The 26,788-nt window shown below is 28.6% G+C and overlaps 1 protein-coding gene across 2 annotated transcripts in view; it reads right to left on the bottom strand.

Moving 5' to 3' along the window:
- Window positions 1–514: 514 nt before the first annotated feature.
- Window positions 515–26,788, bottom strand: part of LOC129960347 (glutamate-gated chloride channel-like) — a 36,372-nt gene continuing 10,098 nt past the window's right edge. For both annotated transcript variants that reach the window (XM_056073724.1, XM_056073725.1), the window contains exons 2-9: window positions 20,664–20,769; window positions 19,608–19,702; window positions 17,457–17,521; window positions 10,185–10,402; window positions 9,212–9,294; window positions 8,951–9,091; window positions 3,652–4,025; window positions 515–1,323 (exon numbers count right to left, since the gene is read on the bottom strand). In XM_056073724.1, the coding sequence (XP_055929699.1) occupies window positions 1,159–1,323; window positions 3,652–4,025; window positions 8,951–9,091; window positions 9,212–9,294; window positions 10,185–10,402; window positions 17,457–17,521; window positions 19,608–19,702; window positions 20,664–20,725 (1,203 nt within the window). In that variant the 5' untranslated portion in view covers window positions 20,726–20,769 and the 3' untranslated portion in view covers window positions 515–1,158. The remainder of the gene's footprint in view (window positions 1,324–3,651; window positions 4,026–8,950; window positions 9,092–9,211; window positions 9,295–10,184; window positions 10,403–17,456; window positions 17,522–19,607; window positions 19,703–20,663; window positions 20,770–26,788) is intronic.

Here is a 26,788-nt window from a genome sequence, read left to right as displayed (position 1 = left end):
TACAATTAAAGTTTGTGCTAGCCTTTGGGTATCGCATGCTTTTAATTTGTCGTAGAGGCTTGATAATCATTGATGCAATGATGTTCATGCATCTAAATATGATTCTAAGTTGACTTTTCTCTTTGAAAATAAAAAAGTATTAGACATATGGTAAAGCTCACTTAATCTTAGACTTTAGTTGTTTGACTAAACTTTGAATTAGACTTGCCTTTCCTACGGCATCAATGCAACAGTGTTTTCGCCGCTATATGGACTGAGAAACATAATTGGTGTTGTTGTTCTTATATGACTTTTGAATCAATATGTTGACTTTTCTTTTTACAAAAAAGTATTAGCCAATCCATTATAAATAAAATCCAAATCCATAAAAAGTATTACCATTCCATTTTCTTAATTACATGACATGTCTTTCTAGCAAATGTATTTGAGCAAACTAATTTTCAATAACATGGAAAATTTAATTAAACAAATAATTAAAACCATTTAATGAAACAAAACTTTCATCCACAGTTTGATTTACTTTTATTTTCAATATGTGTTCTGAAATACATAGAAAGAAATATCATCATGCACTATGTTTTAAAATTATAAAGAACAAACTTTCCCTAAGGGAAACCGTTTATTATTCGTTGACATTTCTAAGATCCATTGCTAAATGGAATATTTCTAAAATCCATGATTTAAAACTACAAGTCATCATATCTTTTAATTGCCTCAATACATACTGATTAAGTATATTCTGAAAAAAATTATTTTAACCTCATAATGAGTATCCATGAGTATTCATTTTACTATAAAATATAGATGTATATAACAAAACTGGATTAAAACGATATATAAAATAAAAATACATACTTATATAAATGAAGAAACATTTGCCTCATATTTGACTTTTTGAGGGAATACACAAATTATAAATATCATGAAATTTTATGCAACAAAATAAAAAATGTACAGCATATAATAAAGGGTAGAAAGATTTACAAGAATTACGAAATCGCCTTATAATGAGTAAAATGAAAGGAATAACAAAATTTTTTTAAAAGTAGATACATATAAAATAGTCAGGTTCAACTTATCTCAAGAAAATATAAGAATTTTTAAAAATAAAACTAAATCATCTTTCATCATGATTACTTTTGAAGTCGAATGAGCTTCTTAAGGGCGTTTGGCAGCATATGCAATCCAGTAAACAAAGTTGAAGAATGCAAACATGGCCGGGAAAAAGAAGCGGGATATAACATCAATTCTTTGAGCCCGTGTCGAATACTTATTCAGCCATCGCAATGGAGGAGTTTTGTAACTTGTAAGTCGATCCATCTTCTAAAAAGAAACAACACCATTGAATTTGAAATGGAACTTGGACAACATTACAAAACTGGAAATGGATAGACATATTCTAATGCCTTCATAAAATTAGGAATCGTGATTAAATGTTTTTTAACACTTTTTCGTCTAGTAGCACCAACGTGGTGCCACCGGCAAGCCACTCGTGATTTACCGGCGACATCAACGTAGTGCTATTGGTATGTCACTATTAGATATCATGTATGCTATTTACATCAAATGCGAAAAGTTACAAATTTGATATGCAAATCTTGAAAAGATGCTTTAAAATTGGGGGACTGTTTTTCTAGTTATCATGATATAAGAAATATTAAATTAATGCATTCGTCTTACTAGATACATATTAACTAGATAATATGAATGCATATTGGGCTAAAATGGAGTTATTTTGTTTTTAAGAGTTGTTTAATAAATTTTATAATTGAACTAGAATATATTTCAATGTCTTTTGCAATAACTTTGTTAAATCACATTTATTTACATGAATCATTTTCCAGAAAGCAGCTGTCTTTATGACGTTACAATGAATTCTATGCTTTATATTTGTGCATTTTAACGAACAATTTTTCAAAAAGTTCAGACCACAGAAAAGAAATTTCTTATGAACCGAGCGGACAAGAAAATGTTAACATAAATTTCGTGTTCAACTAATAAATAAAGTTTTTTTCAAAAATATAGAGATCAAAACAAAATCGGAAAATCATGAGGTTCTCATATAAAGACTCTAAGTAAATTGGAATTTTAATCCCTTGAATATGACATTTTTAATAATTAATGAATAGTAATAATTTTCATTTTAATGATGTTCATTGTGATTTTCTTTTTGGCTTTAGTTTTAATTTAGTTATATTAACGTCCCATTTGAAGCAACACTAGGGCTATTTTGGGACGGACCTCGTAATTTTAAACCGCGGTCAGATGACGAGGACGACACCTGAGCTGGGACTCCCTCTCCACGCCACACTACATCAGTGGGAGGACGTTTGGTCAGAACAAATTTAACGTGCAACAGACCCCCTTACACGACGGTTCTTCGGTGGAATCGGGTCTCGAACCTGAAACCCTCGGGTTCCAAAGCCGAGACCTTACCACCAGGCCACCGCGGACCTTTTCTTTTTGGCATTTCCATCAGTAGTTCATATATTTACATGCATTTTTCAAGATTTAAGTTTTATATAAAAATATATTTTCTGCAAGCAAGTACACTCATAAAAGATGTTTTCAAAAACTTCATTTTTATTTTTTTATTATTTTCTACATTTTAATCTTTAATATGTTTCGTTATTACCGGGAATTTTCATTATTATAAATATTATAGAATCATCTTGTAAGCATGTTTTTAATTCCCTACTAGAGAACAATTTCCTACGTAATCAAATTCATTTGATAAGTAAATTGATAAGTAAAAACATGCAATAAATTGATAAGTAAATTCTAAAACGTTAAAATATTACATCGTCTTCGGGAATACACAGCTGAACCAAATTTTGGAATTTCAGGAAATGAGTGAATATTCGACTACAAAATGCCATTTTTACGGACATAAAAGAAATCAATTTAAATAAAATAATAAAAATTAATAATAGAATAAAAATTTTAAAACATGTCTTTCCCAATACTTAATTTATGCAGTTTGTTACGTGCAGGAGTTATCACGTTCTTATATTCATGTACAGAAAGATCGACAGACAGTCAATCTTTTCACATATTTGTTTCCAATTTCAGCACAGGTATAAGAGTCTAATGATAAAAAAAAATTTTTGATCAAAAATTTATAAAAATTTACAGTGTTGATATAAAGACCTGGTAAATTTCATCTTTCAAGATTGTTGCGTATTTGAGTTGTCGTAATCAAGGGAGACAGACAAATATAATTCTTAATATGAATTTTCAGATTCAAAGATATCTAAATTTAGGAAATACATTAAAAACTCGTTATCGAATATTTTGACAATTTTTCGATTTGACTATATTTCGAATGCAAGAATATAATAAATGGTGCAGAAAAATTTCAAAATGTCCTAATATATACGAATTTCAGAATTCTATGTAATTATTTTGCAAAAAAATATTCCCTTTTAAAACATATGCATTAATTCAACCCGTAATAAAATAAATAATCTGTTTTTTAAACAGGATATAGGCATTAATATATGATTCATTTCATTTAATATCTTCCCATTTATTCAATCAGTTTGATGTTGAAATAATTTTTCTTGTTTTTTTTTATCGTCCCGTTGAATAAAAAAGTAGAATAAAAGTTTTAAAAATGATAGAAAATTTCTTATTAATTCTTTTTTTTACCTCGGTTGCAGATTCTTCCGAAGCCAACTGATTCTTCAAAACGTAAGTTTTCTCCTCTTTTGTGACAGCGTCGTTTACCAAGCACAGCTCCAACAATACACAGAAGATGAAGGCCACGCAAGTGCCCATCCAAACATCCATTGCCTTTGTGTATGACACTTCTGGGCTGTTAGAATTAATAGAAGTAGTGACAATGGTAATGGCAATCAGAATGGCAACCCAGATTCCTAATCGAATGTTGGTGCATCTTGGATTCAACCAAAAAACAACCCAAGAAAGCATAACCAGAGCCATCGTGGGCATGTAACAACGCTCCAAATAGTAGAAGAAGTTTCTTGAAAATTCCATCTCTAGATACAGACAGCTGTACTCTCCTGAAAAAAAATAACCGAGCAATTAATTGAAAAGAAACTGTCTGCAATTTTTCATAAATACATTTTAAATAACAAGCATATTATCAAAAAGCAAACCATTTTCTTCAAAATTTGGAAGCAAAGTTCGTTTTCCGGCATAACTTTTTCCATCTTCTGAACCCAATAATTATCAATTTCAATAATTTTCTTTTAATCATATTAAACATGTCAAAATTATATAACTGTGAAATAAAATTAAATGCCGGAGAAAACAAGCATTTAGGGGCTTTAAATCTTAAATTTTTTAGAAAACTTTTGGAAAAGTTAGTAAAAATCGCTTTAAAAAACTTTTTTTATTGATAATGCTAAAAAGAATTTTGAATTATATCAAAATATCAAAAAATAAAGATTACTTTCGAACTCCTTACTTTATCTCAAAGAAAAAGAAATCGAAATAATGACGTTTTGGCTTTAAATAATGGAAATTAATAATTGGCTCTGGATATTGGAATTGAATATCTGAATATGAATCAGCTCTTGATATCTGAATATTAATAATTGGCTCTGGATATTGGAAAGTATATTCTAGCTAAAAGTGTTTAGAAGCTTGGGGAAACATGAATCAGAGAATCCGTTCGGTTTAACCGTAGAGCAGAAATGTAAACTGCTCTATAAACAGAATTCTGGGCATTAAAGTGTTAATTATCCTAACTATTAAATAAGTTTCATTTATTTTTTATAAATTGGAAATAACAACAAAGGCCGAATGTTACTTTGTTGTAGCAAACAAAGCAAGTAAAACAAAGCTACAATTTTGTAAAAGCTACAATTCTGTAAATAAAATTTATATTCGAATTTCTAGATAGTCATGCAATGTCATTAACTGAAATATTGCAATTTCAATTCATGCTGTTTGTTTAAACTATTTTAACTTCTTCGCTAGTTTCCAGATTCAATTTACATTTCGAACTGTATTCTACGACATTCATTGAGCGCCAATAACTGTCACAATTCTGTCACTTTATGTTCTGTCAGCTAGTAAAAGTCACGAAATCAATTTCCATATATTATGAAACGAATAGTATTTTGCAATTATTATTTTCCATCTTTCGTGTCAATATTCGCATTTGGAAGAAAGTTATTTGTTAATAATAAATAATTGCAAATAAATTGATTATTCATCTAAATAAATATTAAAGGAACATTAGACACTTACGTATTTGATGGGAAATAGATTTCATTTTTATCAAAAGTATTATGAAAATAAATAAACAGAAGAGGCTTTTGATATTTTCATTAAAAGTAGAATAAAAAAGTATAAAATTTCATAATGTAAGCATTTTTATGAATTAAAAATAAATGGTAAATCATATACACGAAATAAAATATTTTAAATTTATAATATTAACGCGTATCTAGAAATTTTAAAGAAGTATCAAACATTTTTAAAAGTCTGTTACAACGTATTAAAAAGTGATTCAATACGAGAAAAATGCAAAAATGGTGTCACTGAAAGGGTATGGCATTTTAGTTACATAGTATTAAATAGTGATTTTTTAAGTAATTTCTGAAGTTTAAACATGCAATGTATTGATAGGGTGATCTCAGTTTCTACTTTTTTAAGATTAACAGTATAAAATTTTAAATTTTAAGTAATTGATGTGCGATGGATATTTCTGAAGAAATCTATCACACTCGAAAAAGTAATAAACAATCTTTAAAATAATTATAACAATTATTTAGAACATAAAGATATCTGTTATAAATTGTTCTTTATTCTAATGTTTAGTTTAAAGCTTTATAACAAAAAGAAAAAAAAATCATAACTAAACTGTTCTTACCAATATCATAACATTTCAAAACAAATTTTCAATTATATTCATTAAAAAATCCCAATTATGCTTATAAATAACTGAAATACATAATGTTGATAGTACAAAAGATAACTTATTCTATCATTCTGAAACGCTGAAGAAATATTTCTTGAATAACCCGAGCCCATTCTTTCTCAACATCTGAAAAATCATTGAAGATGTAGTTATGGAGTTACCTTCTACAGGAGGTAAATCCATTCTATTTGGAGGAAATTCTCGATTTTTGTTTCGATAATGATTTGCTAAGTTAATGGAATGTCTCGTAGGCTACTTTATCCGATACGTAGCAGTTAGGTTAAGTAAAAACTAAAGTATAAAATTTAAAAGAACACGTTTATTGACTATGCAATGGCAGCTAATCGGTTTTCGATAATATCTCTGCAAAAATCAATCTTAAAAATTGTCGGTCTAACAATAGTAGTTTTTTTTAAATTTACTATGCGGGAATAAGAAAATCCGTAAGTTTGAAGACTGAAAATGCTTCTGTACAAAACTAGAAATGGTTGAAATATGTCTGTTTTTTAAATTGACATCAAAGAAGATATTTTCCGAAACTCATTTCTCTGATGCTTAAAAAAGACTATATTACCATATGTGATCAATATGCATAATTGACATAGTAATTTTAAAACCTGTTCATTACTTTCTTTTGAGCGTGACAGATTTCTGGTAGAATATTTATTAATCATTAATTTTTATCTTATGTGATTAATAGTATGTTCAAATTAATATTATGTTCTTTAAATTATTTTAATTACTCATCAATCAAAATAATTACAAAAATTTTGTAGCAACAATTAAAAAGTAAGTTTGTACTGCTTTTAAAATTTTAATATTTTTTGAAAAATATGTATTTGTTGGATTTCAATGTTCATTATCTTCCTTTTTTCCACATTAATGGTTTCTTCCTTCTTTGTGAAACTGTACTGCGCATGTTTTATGTGAGCCTCGTAACCATTTCTGTTTGATTTCATCTTTTTTGCACGCAAACGGAGACATGCAATCTTGTCATTTCTTTAATAATATGATTCATCTTTCACAAACTTTAGAGAATAGTTATGCATTAAGCATAACTATTCTCTAAAGTTTATAAATGTAAATAATAGTTCTCTTTATTAATTAATTTGCAATACTGGTGTGCTAATCAACTGTATTAATCTTTCATTCGAAATTTTGCTTAGTCTAACAAAGATAGAAAATTAATTAATAAAGGGGAAATTAAGATACATAAGGAAAAGCATTTACTGTTGCACTGCAAAGGAATTGTTTTATATTCAGATTCAAAACAGACATACACTTGCCAACTAATGCGCATTAGTTGGCAAGTGAATGAAAAACGTGTTTGCAAATGGGAAAGGAGAAACATAAACATATTATGTGCCCGACAATGCTACGTTAAACGCTAAATACAGATAAAATGAAATAAAATAAATCACTTAATGGTTTTTATAATATATGCTTGGTACCATGATTCTAATTTAAGTTCGCCGCTTCTATCTACTACATTTAAAGAAATTTTCTTTCTTTTTGAAGAAAATTTCTAACATGTCTGACGAAAGTAGTCTCTTCTACGAAAGAGACTCGGATTCAAATTTTGCTTGGAGCCAGTGGAGATATAGCACATAGTTAATGGTGGTGAAAGTAAAGGCTCCACTTCAATCGATGTAGTAATTTGCAGATTTAATTCTTAATATTATTTATACAAAAATGATGGAAAACGTGCAGTTTAGCTTACAAATAAAAAGGAACATGGATGAAGAATATGATGTTTATATTTTGGGAACGAAAAAATGCTTTATTGAAACCAATGAAAATCAGCAGTTTGACAATATATTATGTTAATATAATGGTAAACTGCTAATAATATGTTAATTAATATATGTCCACTTTTAAATGATGGCGTTATGACTCAAAATACTTAAATTTCCTTATACATAAGTCTCAAGGCACAGACAGAAAACAGAAAATCAGAACAGAAACAGATAGAAAACTAAACTCAGGAACTCTAACAGAATATATATAAATATATATTGAAACATTGTTAAATGGAGTATGCAGTCACCATGGTAAAACACTACTTATAACTTCTAGGTTATTCCTATTCATGAATAATAGACATACATTTACAATGACTCTTATCACGCGATGTTTTGAGGGCAAGAATAATGAAAGGGATTTTTTTTTTTTTTTTTGAATTTCTGACTCACATTTTTTATCCATTGTGCATGATTTTGTTTATTCCCTCCCCCAAAAGTTGATTTTTTTTCAATGTAGTTAGTGTGATGCTAGATCTATTTTTTATCGGAAAAAATAAATCGTTAAAGGATTATTCCAGGAACAATATTTATATCTTACGATTAAGAATCTTTACCCAGCAAGATTCATGCGTTCTACTCAGGAAACACATTATTATGTTTCCTGAGTAGAACACATGTAGTAGTAGATGAATAACAATTAATTTTTCTGTCAGTATGAATATATTATTCTGTTCATACTGACAGAAAAAGGAATTGTTACTCATCGTCCATGTTGGCCAAGCTTTACTGAAGAATCAAGACTGATATTTCACAAACGTTTTATGCGATACTGATTACATCGTAATTATCCAAAGGAAAAAAAAAAATTAGTTGGTTCCGGTCTGGAGACTTTAGCGGCCTATTTGAAGTTAAGGGATATTAGGTAGTTCATTAAACGAGTACATGTTTCACCGGGTAATCAATAAGCATGAGATGTTATCAAGGAAAGCACTCTTTAATGTTTCCATTCCATCAGTTATAAAACAAACAATACCTTCTTCTTATAATGAAATAACTCGTCCTTTTGCTTCATTAATTTCTTGTCAACTTTAACTAGTTTTCTTCTTTATACAAGGATATCGATCTTTCTACAGCGAAAATACAAATGATTTTAATGCTTGTGAAATATTTTAATTTATTGTTTTTATGCAAAGTAAAAGATTTTAAATATTTTCTTCTGTTTTTCTTTTTTATTTACTTCAAGTTTAAAGTGAAAATTACATTTTCTAATTTGTTATTCGTTGTGCTTATTTTATTCTATAAGAATATTACTTACCTGTGTTTGTTTTACTGGTGCAGTAGTCAGTACGGAATGAATCCATTGTGAATTTAGGCAAACTTGCGACAACATTCTTTGATATCTGAACAGGATCGAACTCTTTCCATTCAAATATGAGATCTTCTGTGGTGTATGCATCTAGAAAAATAAAGTTGCAATCAGAATAAAAAACAAACGAGGTAACTGATTTTATTTAAAATTATTGGATCGTGAAAGTTTCGTTGTTAAAATTATTATCTATAAATAAAACATACTTACAGCTGGCACATATCAGTTTGCATGCCTGCCTGTCCATTGGATAATTTCTCAAATCCATGGGGCAAAACAATCTCAAAGAAATTCTGGAACAGTTCATAAATTATTTTTCAATGAAAGAAGATTATATTACAATTAATATGAAATCTAATAATAACAGTGCTCTTTAATAGAAAAAATAAAAATATAGATAAAATAAGAAAAAATACATTTTTGATTTTATGATCACGCAGGTCTTTAATTCATCCATTAAGGAGCAGTCGATTTTGCCTCGAATTTTCAGAAATGCAAACTAATAAATTTTGTCGAAAACACTGTATGATTTGCCTCGTTTTTTCAATATAGAGCTTGAAATTTGGGATAAATTATGAATTATTTTATCGATTTAAACCTAAAAATAAGCCATTTTATTGGCATAGTAATTTTTGAAAAGTTTATATTAGGAACATAGTTTATATTAGGAATTTAAATTCAGGAAAATTTCGCCTCACTTTATGGGCTTATCAGACAACAGAAAGTGTTCAACTTTTCCGTCGCAACCGGAATTAACGCCATAGAAATAAGTCCTCTATTTTCACCATCAGCTTAACTTGATTTATCTACACCATAAAGCTTATTTTGAAATAATCCTAATCTTTGAAGCAATATATTATTTTTAAATAATATTCTCCATGCTGCAATGTAGGTCAATAACGCAGAAATAATGTGAAATATTTCTAGCAACTTTTGGAAGTTAGTCCGCAGTGAAAACTTAAGGGACAACTTAAAAATGAGAAAAAAATAATAAACATATGTAAGAAGAAAAGAAATTATTGTAAAAGAAATTATTAGATTTTAAATTCAAATAGATATTACTTAATATAAAAACTAAATTAATATCTTAAAAACCATTTATTGCCTTGGCATTAAAATATTGTTGTTTGGGAAGGAAACACCCAAACATTCCGGTAATTTTACTAGGAAGTTATGAAATTACCTAGTGCTGTAGAGAATGGTTCCATCAGGATAGATTCGAATCAAATTGTTTGGGGTGATCATGTTATGGAAATGTCCGGTGTCTTCATTAGAGAAAAACAGGTCTGGAATCCAAAGTTTTTCCGGGTATGAAAGGCTGACGTAAGAGATACCTCTTTCACCATACTTCAATCTTTCATCCACCCAGGACTGCCTGAAAGTCACCTGTGCATCGTACACCTAAAAAAATTACTCCATAAATTTTTCATACTTAAATGTCAATAGAATACATATATTTCTTAAATATAGATGATGAAACCTCTCAGAAGTCAATCTGACTTTTTTGCTGAAGTTTTTGTCATGAGTCACAAATGTCTTAAAATTTTTTTTCATGCTCCTTTAATTGAAGAGGCTAAATAGGATACAATACATTAAATCGATCTTATATATACAATGAATAAATTGTCAAATATCAAACAGTAAACAAATTATTTTAAGTCATATTTCCTTAGAAAGTGTTTCAATGAATATTGACGACTATGCCTCTAGGAGGAAATATTACAACATGATTAAACAAGATGTCGATTCCCTTTGGTGGCAAAATAATGGTAAAGCAGCTAGTTAAAGGTACTACTGTCGCTGAAGGTATGTACCTTCTTGGGAAATTAATATGTTTTAGGCGTTCGTAAGGGGATATTTTTTTTATATGGTGTGCGATTGTTATATTAGTTAGTCTAGCAGTCATTCGAGTACGTGGTATATCAAAAGATGGGACGATTTGGTTCTTAGGGACGAAAATATTGGAGCTTTATAAATTTCATTATCCCCAGTTTGATATCATAGCCACAACATTTTGAAACCACTGGTTTAGAAAGGTATCAGATATAATTTATCTAAAAGGTTAAATGACTAAATTATAGAAAAATGCATTTTATTTGTTAGTAATGTTCACATATGAATTTATTTGGATCATTCTGTAACCATGCAACTAAAACCTCCACATTAAATAACATTTTATGTATATTGGGGTGAAATATTTACAATTCTAATAAGTTTCATGCATATAATTTCGATAAAATTAAAGTAAATAAATAAATAATTTTTTTAAAGTACCCATTTTGTAGTAACATTTTCTATCTTTGCAAATTAATTATTTTTCGCATTTCCATAAACCTCGAATTTTAAAAATGAATTATGAGCAGCGGATTACATTATAAACTTAATTAATTAACTTAACACTCATTTTTTACATTTATGCCTGAATTTTCCATTTATTTTAGATTTAAGTGGAAAAAATTTGAAGTTATTTAATATTTCTAGGAATCGGGATAATAATGAATGCTTAACATCACAGAAATAATTAAATATGTATGTAGATTCGTTTAAACGAAAGAACATAAAATTTATCAAAAAATTATTTATCTTTCCATTAGAGCTCGCAGAAAAAAAATTAAGAGTATAAAATGTAATTTATTATAAATACTGAACCTGATCATTTTTAATTTTTTTATTTCACATAAAGATATAAATTGTAAGTTCTCTGCTCAGTTTTAATTTTAATTTGATTTCATAATGGTTTTGTTGCACAAAAGTGGCTGAATATAATGTGCACAAACTGCAATACTTAAACAAAATCTAAATAAAACTAAATTAATAAAATAAATTAAATAAAATTAATCAATCACAAAAAAAATTCAATAAAATACGTCGAAAATGACAATATAAAGCCTTTTCACATAAAACTCTCGACGAATATAAAACCCTAATCATGCTTTATAGATTCAAATAACCATGATACTAATAGCATATTAATAACCTAATGATTTAGTAATGTTGAATTAATGTCGAACTATTGATTTATTTTTGTTGATATTTTTTATCCTAGTGACTTTGTAAAGCAATATTTTTTATTTGTTGATTTCAAAACTCTTTGTTAATAATATAAATAAAAGAATAGGAAATAAAAGAATTCTTGAAAAACTAACCATAATTAGTAGCTAATTATTTATTTGCATACTAACCTAATTTAATTATTATTGAACATTTTTGAGAAATAATAAATTTCCGGCAAATGTAACATTAAAATTTACCGGATTTATCAAGTGAAGTATAACATAAGCAGTTAATGAATAATACATGTTTTTTTAATTAAAGGCTTTTGTTTTAATTTATTAATTATGTAAATAATTCCGTTTAAACGCGCATTGCAGTCATATTAACTTATAATTTATAGAATTTGCATTTGTTTTTTGACTCGATTGGCCTAGTTTTGAATTTTTTTAAGTAATCACAATACTTTCTCTCACTTTCTTCTTTCATACGAGAAATCAGGAATTAGTAACTTGTATGAGACAGACGTGAAAACTCATCTATTATAAATGCCGATTAATATTATCAATAATATTACATGAAATATGGTCCATGAAACATGTTATGGTTTACATGAAATATATTTTACTTGCAATCTATGAAAATAGATTTTTTCGCCGCTCTTCTTTGCAATTTCTTCATCGATTAGAAAAGTCATTTTTTTGTAAGAGCCATTTTAAAAAAATTGGAAAGAAAAGATTTGTTGCTGCCTGCTGGATATCCTTTTTACAACAGAGAGATATGAGAAATTGAATTGAAAATGACATCCTCTGGTAGAAACAACAAGAAATGCTTCAATGAAAGACGTCAAATTCAATTTAGTAATGAAGTGAAGGGAATTGAATTGCAACAAAGGAGCTAAATAGAGTATTATTACTTTTGAAATAGAAGACTTCAGAATAAAAAAACGTTAATATTAGAAATTCCTTAAGCAGTTAAAGAATTTATACAGACTGTTGCAGTTATAAACAAGCAAATTCAAAATATATTTGTCAGCGTAGCAAATTTAATTTTCATTAAAATTCCTTTTTTAAACAAAAATTTCGGATCTCTCTTAATATGCTGTACTGCTATGCTTACATTTTTGAATAATATTAATAAGGATAATATAGCTTACTTTGCTGTCACATTAAGATAATTTGATTAACTGCTTTGTTTCATACGTTTTGATTTTTATTAACTTTTATTTAAGACAATTTATCGTTTTGTTTGCATAATAAAATGTAAGGTTATAAATGTGTGAGAATAAGGATGCCATTATTAATGTAAACCTTTAGCTTATGCATTGGACTATATCCTGTGAAGTTGAAATCATAATTATATTAAATTTTAAAATGTTTATCTCTTAAAAGGAAGCCTTTGATCTTTTTTGTATATATTTGCAGCTTTTAGTAAAATATTAAAAATAGTAATTTAAATAATTCTAATCCACAAAAAGTTAAGTTCTTCTCCAATAAAGATATGAAAAGTTTTTACAGTATAAAATTATGAATATTGTCCCAAAAAATGAGAAGAAATACTATAATGCTATATATAAATAATATGAATATGCGAATGAAAATATATATATATATATTATTTCTTAACATATGGTATTTTTCGACTTTCGATGCAAATAAAAGAAAAGCAATAAATACTTTTGCCAATCAGATAATTTGACAAACGCGCGCTCTCCACACCAATGACATAAAATTGCACCATCAGTATATGATCAGAATTACTTGTGACGTGAACTGTAGCGAATCAGTCTGAATTCACTTTTAAATTAACAATGAACATGTACTCAAACCCAGGAAATTAAAATGTTGCTAAAGATGAATTATAATCTAAACGTTTCTCCCTTTTCAAATGCTGTATTTTTAGATTACGCATACAATTAATTTTTTGTAATAAATTTAATTATTTAAAAAGACCTTCTTGGAGTAGTAATAAGAATTTTACCTTTTATCTCCTCTGCAATTTCTCTGGGACCGCTATTTCTAATTGCACTAAAAATGCATTTACGAATGTATCTATGAAAATCCACTTCTGAGTGAATTTTGAAGGTCTCTTTGCTGTTTTAACCCGGGAATACGTGCGCTGGTTGTCCAATACCCAAACATCTCCATTTCATTATCCCTTTTTACATTTCCACTATCAGAAATGGACCGACCTTTGGGAATATCTTGAAAAGTCAGATTCTTCCTTTCAAGAAAGCTGATATGTTTGTCCTTTTTACAGTCATTTCTAGAATGTTAAGCACCCGGGGTAGCTATTCGTGCTGCTATTCGCATTTTATAAGATTCCCTATAAAATATCTCGATAAGTTAGTTAGTGCAAATTATCCTGTTTTAGAAATATAAAATGGCGCTGTGTAAGCGTATTCCTGCAGAAGTTTCTTCATGTTATTAAGGACTATAAGATAAGGATTAAGGACTATAGATAAATATCATTATATCGATCGTATGCGAAAACTCAGATAATGATGCGGTACATTCATGTAACAGTTATGATAATTTTGACTTTCATTTCAGAAAAGACATAAATTACAAGTAGTGGAAAGATTCTTTCTCTAAAATTGTAACCAATAATATTAAAAAAAAAAAACCTACAAAAAGGCATTATTTTGTTAAAACATGTGATAAAAAGGCTATCAATGTCAGGGATACTGGCTGAGTATTTAGTACAGTGCTTTAATGAGTATATTGAAAATCCTTTCAAAAAAGGATATATTAGAAACATAACTCTGTTGCAAGGCCTGCTTTATTAATGCGGGTTACACAAAGAACAGTACAATTTCTTTGATTTAGAGTATTAAATTACTTCAAAATCGGTATTGTCGGCGTCCTGCCATAAAGGAAGCGCGTTTTCCCCGTGATATGGGTGTCCGAGTCCCTGTTCGGGCATGGGTTTTTCTTCTTCTGTGTTCTATCTGTGAGGTGCGTGAATGTGCCCTCTGTAAAAAGGATTTTTGCAGGCGAATGTGACGCATGAAGTAGCTAAGTCATATTCTTGGTCCTAGTTGGTACTACTGATAAAATAAGACATGCTCACTTGGCTTAAATTGTAGACAGATAACTGTCAGTGGGCTTGTGAAGTGCCATAAGTCACAACAACGAAAGCAAAATTGGTATTAAATTACTTGGTATTAATTATTGGTTATTATTGGCATTAATTATAAATTAAAGCCTACAAATTATTTCATATTCCAGTCTGTTTAGTCAAAAATTACCCCATGAACTGTAGTGCATCATATTCCGAGTACACATATTCGTGCATATATGTTTCATGTGCATTGTCACAGATTAAAAAACACGGTATCTATAGGTTGCTTTCAAAACAATATTTATCTTACTGAAGATAATCAGCATTTACTAAAGAAGTAGACATTTGTTCTCATCTGGTGGCATGTTAATAGTCTATAATAATTTATACCCAAAAAATAAAATCTTAGCTAAAATCTACGAAGAGAGCAACGCGATGAAGCCCATTAAAAGATGGGAATATCGTAATAAACTAAACCGGAGAGGGCTGTATTTATTGAAGATAAAGTACGAACTTCTTCCCTAAACCATACATTAATGGAAGACAACTCTCTTCTAGAGACCCATGATACTATCCTCCAAATTTCTACAGCGATAAAATAATGTAAAGAGAAGTGTTTCCATTATCACATCTGACCCGGTGATAATTAATGGCATTTCTCTTCGTCGGTAGAAATGACACCCACTAACCAAATATTTCACCATGAGAAGAGTGATCAATTTTTCAAAGAGCTGGGAGGCGGTGTATCACCAATAAAGCATCAGCTGCTTGGAAAACTGAGTTAAGTTACTATTCTCCTTTTTAAATAATGCTCTTCCTCTGCTTATAAAATAATGTAACAGATAAAGTATAAAAAGAGGCATCGAATTTCATTAGGAAGTGCATGCATATTCATGTCACATTTCAAATCTAATTTCATGTGATATTAAAGTTTTTAGATATCTAAAAATATTTAAATATAAAATAATCTAAATTCTTAATCATCTGGCACTAAACTGAGATAAAAGGAACGATATATACTCTATACTGTTAAGTAGGGATCTTGATGCTTGGCAATTGCATTTAAAAAATACAATTACCATGAATTAAATGCATCAGATAAAATTCATCTAGGTTTAATTTTGTGTAATGTAGTTTTCTTGGATTTTTCACATATTTTAAATTTAATACAAAAATGTATTATCTGAATGTCTATACCATTTATTTCGTTTGACTTCATTTGTGTATCTAAATTCAGAAAGAGCACTATTTTTGACTTTTTGCGTGAGTGACGTCAAAAAAGCGTCCAAAGCGGAAATGATTGATTCAGCCTTTGTGGACCAAGAATTTCAGCAAGACTTTTCAGATTCTTGTGAAAATTTTTTCATCTATTTCGGGATTAAAAGCTCTCATTGTCCCAACGAAATTTTGTCCGTGCCGCTAGATCCTATACATGGATTTTGTTTCATTGAGGAACAGCATCACTTGTAAGACGAGGTGTATCAATGTTCTGAGACCTTTTATTGGGAATTGCATAAGATTGTTTGTTCACTTCGGAATTACAAGTATTGATAAGGCCGTATCGAAAAATAAAATTCTTACTCTACCCTTAACTTTGTTTATCAACTGTTCAACCACCCCGAGGAGCACCTCGAAATGAGGGTGATATGCTTCCGTTATGGTGATTGTATTTCGCTCCCCTGGAGGATACACGAAAAGGTAGGGGGCTGGCTCCTTCCATCGATGACGGGACGTTCTTCCTTTAGGAAGGGTTGTACCGTGGCCGGTGATGGCCCTTAGGTCTGAACAATAATTACCGCCAGTGTTGCTGTTGAGGTGGTCCGGTCATTCAGTATTTATTTATCCGTGCGACTTCGGGCGGGTCGGAGAGTCAGTGATATGACTTACCTACTCTTCAATCCAATAGAGGACACCTCAGATATGGGTGATGAGAAATTTTCGGTATGATGGTTGGTTCTCGCCATCTTAGTGAGTATAGAAATAGTAGGGGGTCAGCTACTCTCTACAGATGACTGGGCATACTTTCTACAGGAGGAATTGCATCGTGGCCGGTAATGGCCCTTAAGACTCAAACATAGTTATCGTTAACAAACTTGCTTCGCTCCGAACATTCAATAATTCTGTGTGCCGTCCAGCGGATCGGAGTAGTTGTTTATGGTTATCTAGTGTTCAAGAGTACTGTTCCCATAATTTTTGACATACTTCATAATTTTGATACCATATTATTAACCCATTTACCCATTTACATGGTTTCAACAAAGTAGGCCTACTTTATGGCCCAAATATTTCATTATAACTAAAGTTACAATAAAGGTCCCATCTAGAGGATAACCCAAATGAGGCCTCCCACACTATAAGACATTATTGAAAATGTTAGCATCAAATTATTACAATAACTTACCATTTTGACATCATCCATGTTGCTCAAGCTTCTTATGTACGTGTTGATTTTCACCACAACAGGTCCTGAGAAGAAAAATGTGAAATATATGTTTAAATGATAACTTTCTGGAAGCTGAAAAATATGGAGACTATCATTCAGCTTTAAATAACTAAGCAATAAGGTAAATTTCAGTTCACTATAAATTTTGTTCAAGTTAGTGTTCATAATGCTTTGTCTTGGACTTGAGTACATTTGCGAGCGTTTTAGCTTTTAGTATTGTTATTTTATGGGTTTTTTTTTTTTTTTTTTTTTTTTACCAAAACTGAACTTATCCACGTTTTCTCAACTAAATTTCTTCAGCATTTTCCAAATTTGTGTAATCTTAATACCAGACTGTACAAAAGGCGCAGTCTTATTTTGTCGGATTTTTTTCCCTTCTTTGTAGAGCTCAATAATTTAACGAAGAAATTCCTCATAATGAAAATTTTTTGTAAAACAAAACTTATATACTTGTAAAAAGTTAATCATTTTACAGTATATTTTTAATAAAGATGACCAAATTTACCATCCCGTTATATTTAATTTCGCTTTTTTTCAAAACTTAACATATCTACTCATTCTACAGCAATTCTCAACAACTAAATATCTTTTTCTAGTTCGCAGTTCTACAACAAGATTCATTTCGAGTTTTTCAGTACGGCTTCAGATGATAGCTAAACTATAAAAAATGGCGCTATTGTTGTTTCCTACTTCTCACATGCTCAAAATACTTAAGATGATTGCTATTTCCCTATCCAAAATAGGCAGATTATTCATCTTTTGTATTATTGGTTTAGAAATGAGAACCCTGAGAATGTTAAGGAAATCCAGATCATATTTCCCATTCGTGGCCAAAGTTTTCAGTCGGGTTGAGAAGTCATTAAAAATTATTACTACTATTATAAACATTGTACTACGATTTTAAAAAGCTTTCGGATGCGTGGAGCAAAGCTCTTGGTATATATGGTAGTGCGAAATTTTTTATAAAGAGACATCAGAGTCACAAAGATGCAATTGGTACAAAAATTCTTTGATCCCCTCTCTATAAATTCGGTTATAGTCAGGAGTTTAGGAGGGGGGGGGGGGCTAGAAAACGATCTGACATCTCTTTTCACATTTCTTATGGGGAGGAAGACAAGTAAAGAAAAAGCCGAGGACGTGAGATATTTGCTTCCGACCCATTTTGGCGGAAATTACTTAGTAACACTTCCGGAATTGAAATGGATGTTTCCAGAACGTAATAGATGTTTTTTTCAGAAAGTGACACTCTCAGTGAGAATTTCGTAGAATGTAACTGTCTAGACGAGAACTGTAGTTAGGATTGCCATATTTAAATTTAAAATTTAAATATAGTTTGATTTTTTTTCTAAATTTTCATTTCTAATAGAATTTTCAAACTAAATTTTTGGTGCTTTTTTCAGAACGATACATCCAATTATGATATGTGATTCACAACCAAAACTAAATATATCCAGTATGCGTTTTTGCATTGCCAATACATTTTAGTTTGTTTCTGTTTATACCGTAAACCGAGACTTTTAAACAGAATTTTTGTCTAAAAAGGAAAGCAAATAAAAAGAAATATTTAGGAATTTATCGGTTTTTTTCATGCGTTCTGAAAAATGTTGTAATATAGATATGTTAAGTATTTATAAGAAGATTCTCAGTTTATAAAGAATATAAATAAATACAACTTACGTCATTGAACAAGAAAAGTTTTAAAAGTCAAAGTATCGAAAGTTTCATTTCTTTTAACGATAGAATCTTCAGCTTGTCAACAATTTGTCTTCAATCTTCAAATTGTTTGTGCAATTATAATTAATGAAGTGAATTTAGCAAACTAAATTTGATAAATATCTAATTAATTAATTCATAAAAAATAAATATAAGCCAATCGGTAATAATATAATTCTCAAGTATTATTAAAGCTCTTTTCAGTTTTCTCTTCGCAGAAGCAATCGCGACCGTATCAACATTCGTTTAATAATACATTAATACCTAACATAGAGTCGAGAATTCAAGAAATGGTTTCAATGTTCATATTTTATTAATTCATATCTGAAGTATTTTAATTTAATGAATGATATTTTACTAATCTGTAATTTATAAAAAGAAATCTTAAATAAATACCTGTGCCATTTGCTCCAGTTGGGCGAATGGTGGGGTCATAACCTTCAAAGATAGTGTTCAACACATTTCGCTCCAATTCCATTGAAGTTCTTGAACTGTTCGAAATCAATACAAATTTATTGCCATAATAAGTTAATACTAAACACAACCATTATAAATAAACACTAAAAAGTAAAAAAGGAAATTTTCAGAAGTAATAATTGTTGAAGTCAAATATTCATCCTATATTCATTCAGTGTTTATTTAAAAAAGCAATTGACAGAAGTACTAGGCACCATAAGATTATGAGGAAACGCACATTTTTTACATAAAATTTTTACTTTCGAATACAGCGATAGTGTAAGGTACATTTCTTTTTCTAATAAAAGGAATTTCTTGTTTACAAATATGAAAACGAATATCACAGTCGTGGCAATGATGCTTTCTATTTGATGAGCGTATTCAAGACGCATTTTTTCTTTCAAATATTGATGGAAAACAAACAAACAAAAAAAAAAAACACAGAATCACCCGAAAGATTTAGGGATAATAGATTTGTAAAATCTAGATGATTAAAGGTTTAGGAGAGAAATTACTTATGAAATTGGAATGCTTTTGTAAATCGAAATATAGCAAAGAATGAGAGTTTTTTTAAAAAAAATTCAAGGTGAAGTAATATTTATACAGACACACATAATTTATTATTTAACCCATAACTAAGATTGCCGCTTTCAAATATCTAGGAAAATAAGTCCAAGCTCATCTCTGGAAACATGAATGTCAATTTGAGCATCTGCTGCATCTGTGTTTAGCTTAAAATACTTATGAAAACCTCCAGTTTTGAAATCATGCAAAAGCTATTTCGAGAGAAACTTCATGCTTTTGAACTCTAGATAGATGAAACACTTTATACACGAATTCAATTATGTTTAGTTTAAAAAAAGTTTCATAGTTTTGTTGTCTTATGTACCTATGTTCTGGATTATTTGATTTACTTTTATATAAGAAGTATGGAGAAATTTTCGGACAATAATGAATGGCATTGTTTTATATATATCCAAAGATGTATATACTTACTCGACACGATGCAAGGATAAGAGTACAATGATGGCATATAGCCTTTTCAGGTAAGCCATCATGGAAATCTTGTAGCTTTAGTTCAATCTCAGAACTTCAGATGGATCTGAAAAGGAAAAGAAAAATGAAATTGAATAAAATTTTATTTATTATTTTATCAATTATCTAAAGAACTGTAATGCACCTTGTCACTTGATTATTAGAAATTAAAATGAGTGTCTATAATTGAAATATCTGGTTAACTTGTTTCAACTATTGGCATTATGCATTAGAGTTTAAAGAAGGCATTTTATTTTGAAGGCATCATTATTTTATTGATTTGGTAGTCAGTTTCTGTGTTCTTTTGCTTAGAGAACTTCTGATGTGTTACAAAATTGATCAAATGTAGAGAAAGAGGTGGTTTGTTTTCCAGAATTTGTTTCAAAATAATATTATCAAGTCGAAGAGGGTACTCGTAAAGTTTCTTAAAAATAAGAAGAAAAGATGAAGAAAACTTAAATACAATCACCATTTCTGAATTGTGAAGTAGAACAAAGAAATTCTTTCACTGCAAGAACAATCAGATAAAACCAAACCAGGATATGCGACAGTATTATCAAAATAACTGATAGTCAGTGCATAGATGTCAGAAAACAATCTGCATGTATACAAGAAGAGATGAAGAAACGCAATGTGAAGTTAATTGTAATGACTATTTGTTACAGTTTTCAGGAATTGGATTTAAACTCCATCATTTAACAAAATGTTCATTTTTATCCTCAAAACAAAAGTTGGACAAATAAAGCTAGATTAAAATACGAGTAAAGAACGTAGCAATACAATAAGCTAATGATATTTTTAGTGATACTACCATAATTTTCTTCAGTAGTTTGAGCAAAAAGCATATAATGAGAAGAATTAAAGAAATATTGCATTCTGATAACATTTTATTTACAATGAATCACTGAGTTGATATTATCATTCTTTCATATGTTGTCAAATGTCGTGTAGTGAATTTGTATTATTAATGAGAATATGAATATTTGAAAATACAAAAATGGTTCGCATCAGTTTAACCCATCAGCACACGCACGGGGCCTTTTTGACCTCATACTTTCTCTTTTATTTAGAAATTCAAGGATTTTATAAATTTTTATACTTTTGTTTCTTGTACCTTCACTGGGGAGCTAGAAGAAAAGGATTAAAACAACAGAAATCAATGAAATAATGTATTTAATTTTTCATAGGAGGGTGTGCTAGCATTTTAAATTCTTTTAATGTTATAGCTATGACAGTGAGTAGCACAGATTCACAAATTTTCTAGCAAGTCCACCTACTTATAGACAAAATGATGATAGCTCAGATTCGACATATATTTATGAAATTTTGGAAAGTAATCTTGATACATAATCAGAACAAAGTGCAGATTGAAATCTCAGAAAAATATGATCGAGTACTTTCCTCCTCTTGAACAAATAAAATTCATCACCTATTTAAAAGTATTATTGGGCATTTTTCTGAACAAAAGGAAATAAATCAAGCCTTTTTTTGGTAGAGTAGTGGATTCTTCATTAAATATGCGAAAATTTCAAAGCGCTAATTGCTTTATAAATCTTTTTTTGGGAGTTTTAGAAGCAAAAAAGTAGATTCAATAAATGTTGGAAATTTTGAAAAGATGCTTTATTTGATGTAGCACGGTAGTTAAAGGAGCCTATAACGTTAAAAAGCAAATTTTCATTACAAATATCAAATAATTTTTATAAACATTCTTAATTTTTGAACAGTTTTCTTTATAATACCGCTTGAATTTCGCTTATATGTTGGTTTTTGGGGAAGTTACAATTATTTTTATATTTTCAGAATTCCCTTTTTAATGCTATTTTACATCTTAGGATACTAGTTTCTGTAATTCAAAATTAAAAAAAATCATTTGAAGAAAAATCTCGTAAATTAATATCTTATACATATATTTTGTTTAAATTTAGTATAATAATTTCTTAATATATTCTACAGCTTTTAAACAAGCGAATAAGAAATCTGTTCATCTAAAAAGATTTTACAAATGTTTTAAATTTTTATTTCATATCTGTTTTTAGTGAGAAATAATAAATAAAACCATATTTCTTCTAATTTTCCAAACACTTTTGGCTTTTGATGGTATATTATTGCTTCAAAGATATTTTTTAATCTATTTTATACAAAAATTCAAAAATATTAGTTTTTTTAATAACATTTTTCAAAAAATTCATTCCGAACATAATTTCTTACCTTAAGAGAGCATCTGAGTTTTTAGCAAAAATTTCCACCTTGTGTTGTGACATTTTTGTTTTATAATTTGTATGGAGACAAAGTGTAAATATTGTTGTTGACCTCGTGTTACGCATTCTCTTAAATTAATTCTAGCTTCTCCCGAAGGAATTTGCGAACTCATGTTTTAATGACATTTTCCATTGTTTCTCTACAACCGATTTGCCTTTCCATTTTTTAAACAGTATTTTGCATCATCCTGTATGTTCTAGAATATGAATGAGATGTTTCTCAGTACTTTGGCATGAATTCTGATACAGCTTGAAAAAGTCATTAAGAACAGAAAAGCAACTTTCTCAGAGATTTACAAATGATATTCAGTAAAGGATATCAAGAGTAACTGATAAAAAAAGCGACGAAAATTGAAATTATTTTGTAATATAATTTTGCTAGATTGGTTTGGGCAGAGAGTTGTTCATACTTTAGGCAAAGACATGAAGAAAAATTTAAATTATTGTGATTTTTCTTCAATCTGTTTTCGAAAATGAAAATTAAGTGAATTTCGATGATGAAAAGGAACGAAATAAAAAAGTTTAACGGCTATGTGGAATTTTAAAGAAAGCTAAGAATGTAGTGAATAAGAATGGACGATTCCATTATTTTCAAATATTGAAAATAAGCCAACAATTGAATAATGTATCAGTTTAAAAATGAGTTCCATTACAGAATCCAACTTATTATTTTTTAATGTTTTTTTATTCGTGTTCAGGGTGATTATTATAATTACGATAAGTTTTTAGAATCTTAAAATAGAAAACAGCAATGTGCAAAAGAAACAATTTTATTATCTCCTTTTCAGTTGTACATATTATATGCATCTTGTTTTGATATTATCAAAAAAATTCTTCTCAAGTCTTAGGTGAATCTTTTGCTTCAGATGTGACATGACATAGAGGGTATGGAAACCACCGAAATCTAACACAAAAATTGAAGCAATATCGTTGAAAAGATAATTGTTTTTAATTTTATGATGTCGTGAACATTGTTTTCTTCAGAAGTTTACGTAGAAACTTCTTTACGTTAAAACTTACGTTAAATGAGAACGCTTGATTTGCATTGCATAAAGATACTATACTTTTTTAAACATATTTCATAAGTGATTTTCATGTGTAGAAGTATTTTAAATAGAAAAAAAAAAACAGTTTTCTAAACGGAGAAATTTCCTATTTTTTGTGATTTTGTTATTTTAAATATTTGTTCTATAGTGAATAAAAAGGTGCCTTTCTCCTCCATTACATAAAGCATAAATGGTTAAGAAAGATAGATGTGTTTTATTATCCATTACTGCTGTCTAACTTTTAAACAGCAAGAGGGTTAATTTTACAGATTAGTTTTCAAAACTACATGCATAAGTCTAAATTATTTACTTATATTACATCTTGAGATGAATGAAATTTCAATAAATTTTCTAAAAGCAAACTGTGGTATAAATTTTTCTTAAATAATTCACTAAAAAAATGCTAAAGCATAGGTCTAAACCAATTATTCAATCGGAATAAAATGTATTGAAAATTTGGCAAATTATATTAAAAACACGGAATTTCAGATATCATAGTCCATAAAAACACTAAGAAACAAAAATTGTAAAATATAATGAATTTAAAAAGTTTATGAAACGATTTTTTGAAAGTCCGGTAATACTCATTCATTTAATGTTGGGTGACTAGATTAGGCATGAATTTTTTGAAAAATGTTATAAAATACTTATATTTTTGACTTTATATATAAAAAAGATTTAAAACAACTATGAAAGAAAAAATTTTCCATTAAAAGACAAAATTGCTTAGAAAAATGGAAAAAAATGAATTTTTAGTCTAAAAAGATAAATAAAATTTTAATGTTTCAAAGGTTATCAAATGAATTGTTCGAAGTTTTGTAGATTGATTGAGAAATATATTATCTTGTTTTTGAACTAAGAGATAGCCATACTTTTATCCATTATTTTGATTTATGGAGACTTGATTGTTAATAATTTCCAAATTTTTTGCATCATGAAACACCAAAACAAATGCAAAATCCTTTTAAATGAACAGATTGCCTAGTCTATATTTACAGAAGATGAAGGACAATGAGAAATTATTATACGAAATTTGAAGGAAAATATTCATTTTATTGTAATTTGCGATATCTTCGTTAGAAGATCTTATTAAAGCTAAGACTTCAAGAAAATAGCCTTTGAAGATGTAAAATGGCATTAAAAGGTAACTTTTATAATATAATATAAATAATATAATAAAATAATATAATATTATTTTATAATATAATATACATAATATAATATAATATAAAAGATAATTTTTATTTTTTATAAATATAAAAATGAATGCAACATCCCAAAGAACGAACCTGGAAAAAAATCAAACGATTTTATATAGAAAGCTGTTTAGGAATCAAGAATACTTGATAAAAAAAATATTCGATGTTTTCACCAAAATTCAATTTTTTATAGTAGTCACATACAATTTGCAAAGCGTGATTTTCACAGCATAAAAACATTTTTTTTAAGGTTTCATTAATCTAGAATCGAGGAAAGAAAATAATTTTTCATCTGTATCCTAATTTAAAGGAGATGAATCTATTTTTTGAATGACTCCAGACACAAAATAGTCATATATAACCATAAGCTGTACGCATTTCCAATAATAATAATTTAAGCATAAATATTACTCTAAAATATCAAAATTCGAAATATTTTCACATTTCATGCAGAACTTAACTTATATGTAATTGCAGAAATATATTATTTTCTATGTGAAATATAAAATAATTAAATATATTTTAAAGATCAGTAATTCATTTATCGATTTATGTGAATGATTTATTAATGAAGATCAGCAAAAATTAAATTAATTGGTTAATATATATTTCATTTTTCAATATTTTTTTAATAATTACTTGATTTTAGAAAATAAAGAGTAGTGAAATATTTTTTTATAAATTAATAGCAGTTAATAGAACCAATACATCAGAAATAAAAGTCTCTAATTTTTTAAAAAATGTGGCTTTATATAGTTCACCTTTATATCTAATTTCCTTGTCAGAAGAAACAGTCTCTAATTTTTAAAACAATGTGTCTTTATATAGTTCACGTTTATGCCTAATTTCCTTGACACATGATACCAATTAACGAAAGGACTAGCATTTCGAAATACAATTTTATTCACACAATGGGGTTCTTTTGGAAGAAATTTAAATTGTAACTTAATTAAGATTTTAGAAATTAGTTTCCCGAATATATAGGGTAGAAAAGGTTGTTTTCCAGAAACAAATTCATTTTAAGAACCACAATAGTTTCTTTATTCCATGACATAAGAGAAATTTAGATATTTTTTATATACATGATTTATATAAGCATTATTCTATAACTCGAAGAGTTTTTTTTTCAAAACCAGAAGTTTTCTGAGGTACCAAATTCCTTGGAGACATCAGTTTTTGAAATATAAGAAAGACGAAAACTTTTAACTTCCTTTCCAAGAATAATTTATTTGAAAAAAATTCTATATTAATGATAGTTTAGGACAATTATATCAGTAAGTGCATTCTGATATCTAGCTCCGTTTTTGTTTATATTGATTTCTTAGTAAATTATCAATACATGTTCAGCTGATTTATTTTATTTTCATCTCTTCCAGATGTCACGTATTATCTGTTAAGATTTAAGGAAGAAACTCATAAAACTAATTTAAAACTTAATCATGCAAAGTTGGAAACTTAATCATGCAAAGTGAAAAATAGAGAAAGTTGCGTTAAAATTACACTTTCTAAGATGGCAGTATGAAACTCATGAAATGTAATTGACAGAGAAAAGTGAAGTATTACTAGAAGAGAAAATGCCAGAC

Source organism: Argiope bruennichi, chromosome X2 (genome assembly GCF_947563725.1).
Source record: "Argiope bruennichi chromosome X2, qqArgBrue1.1, whole genome shotgun sequence".
Taxonomy (NCBI): Eukaryota; Metazoa; Arthropoda; class Arachnida; order Araneae; family Araneidae; genus Argiope; species Argiope bruennichi.
This window is presented reverse-complemented; position numbering and strand designations above follow the sequence as displayed.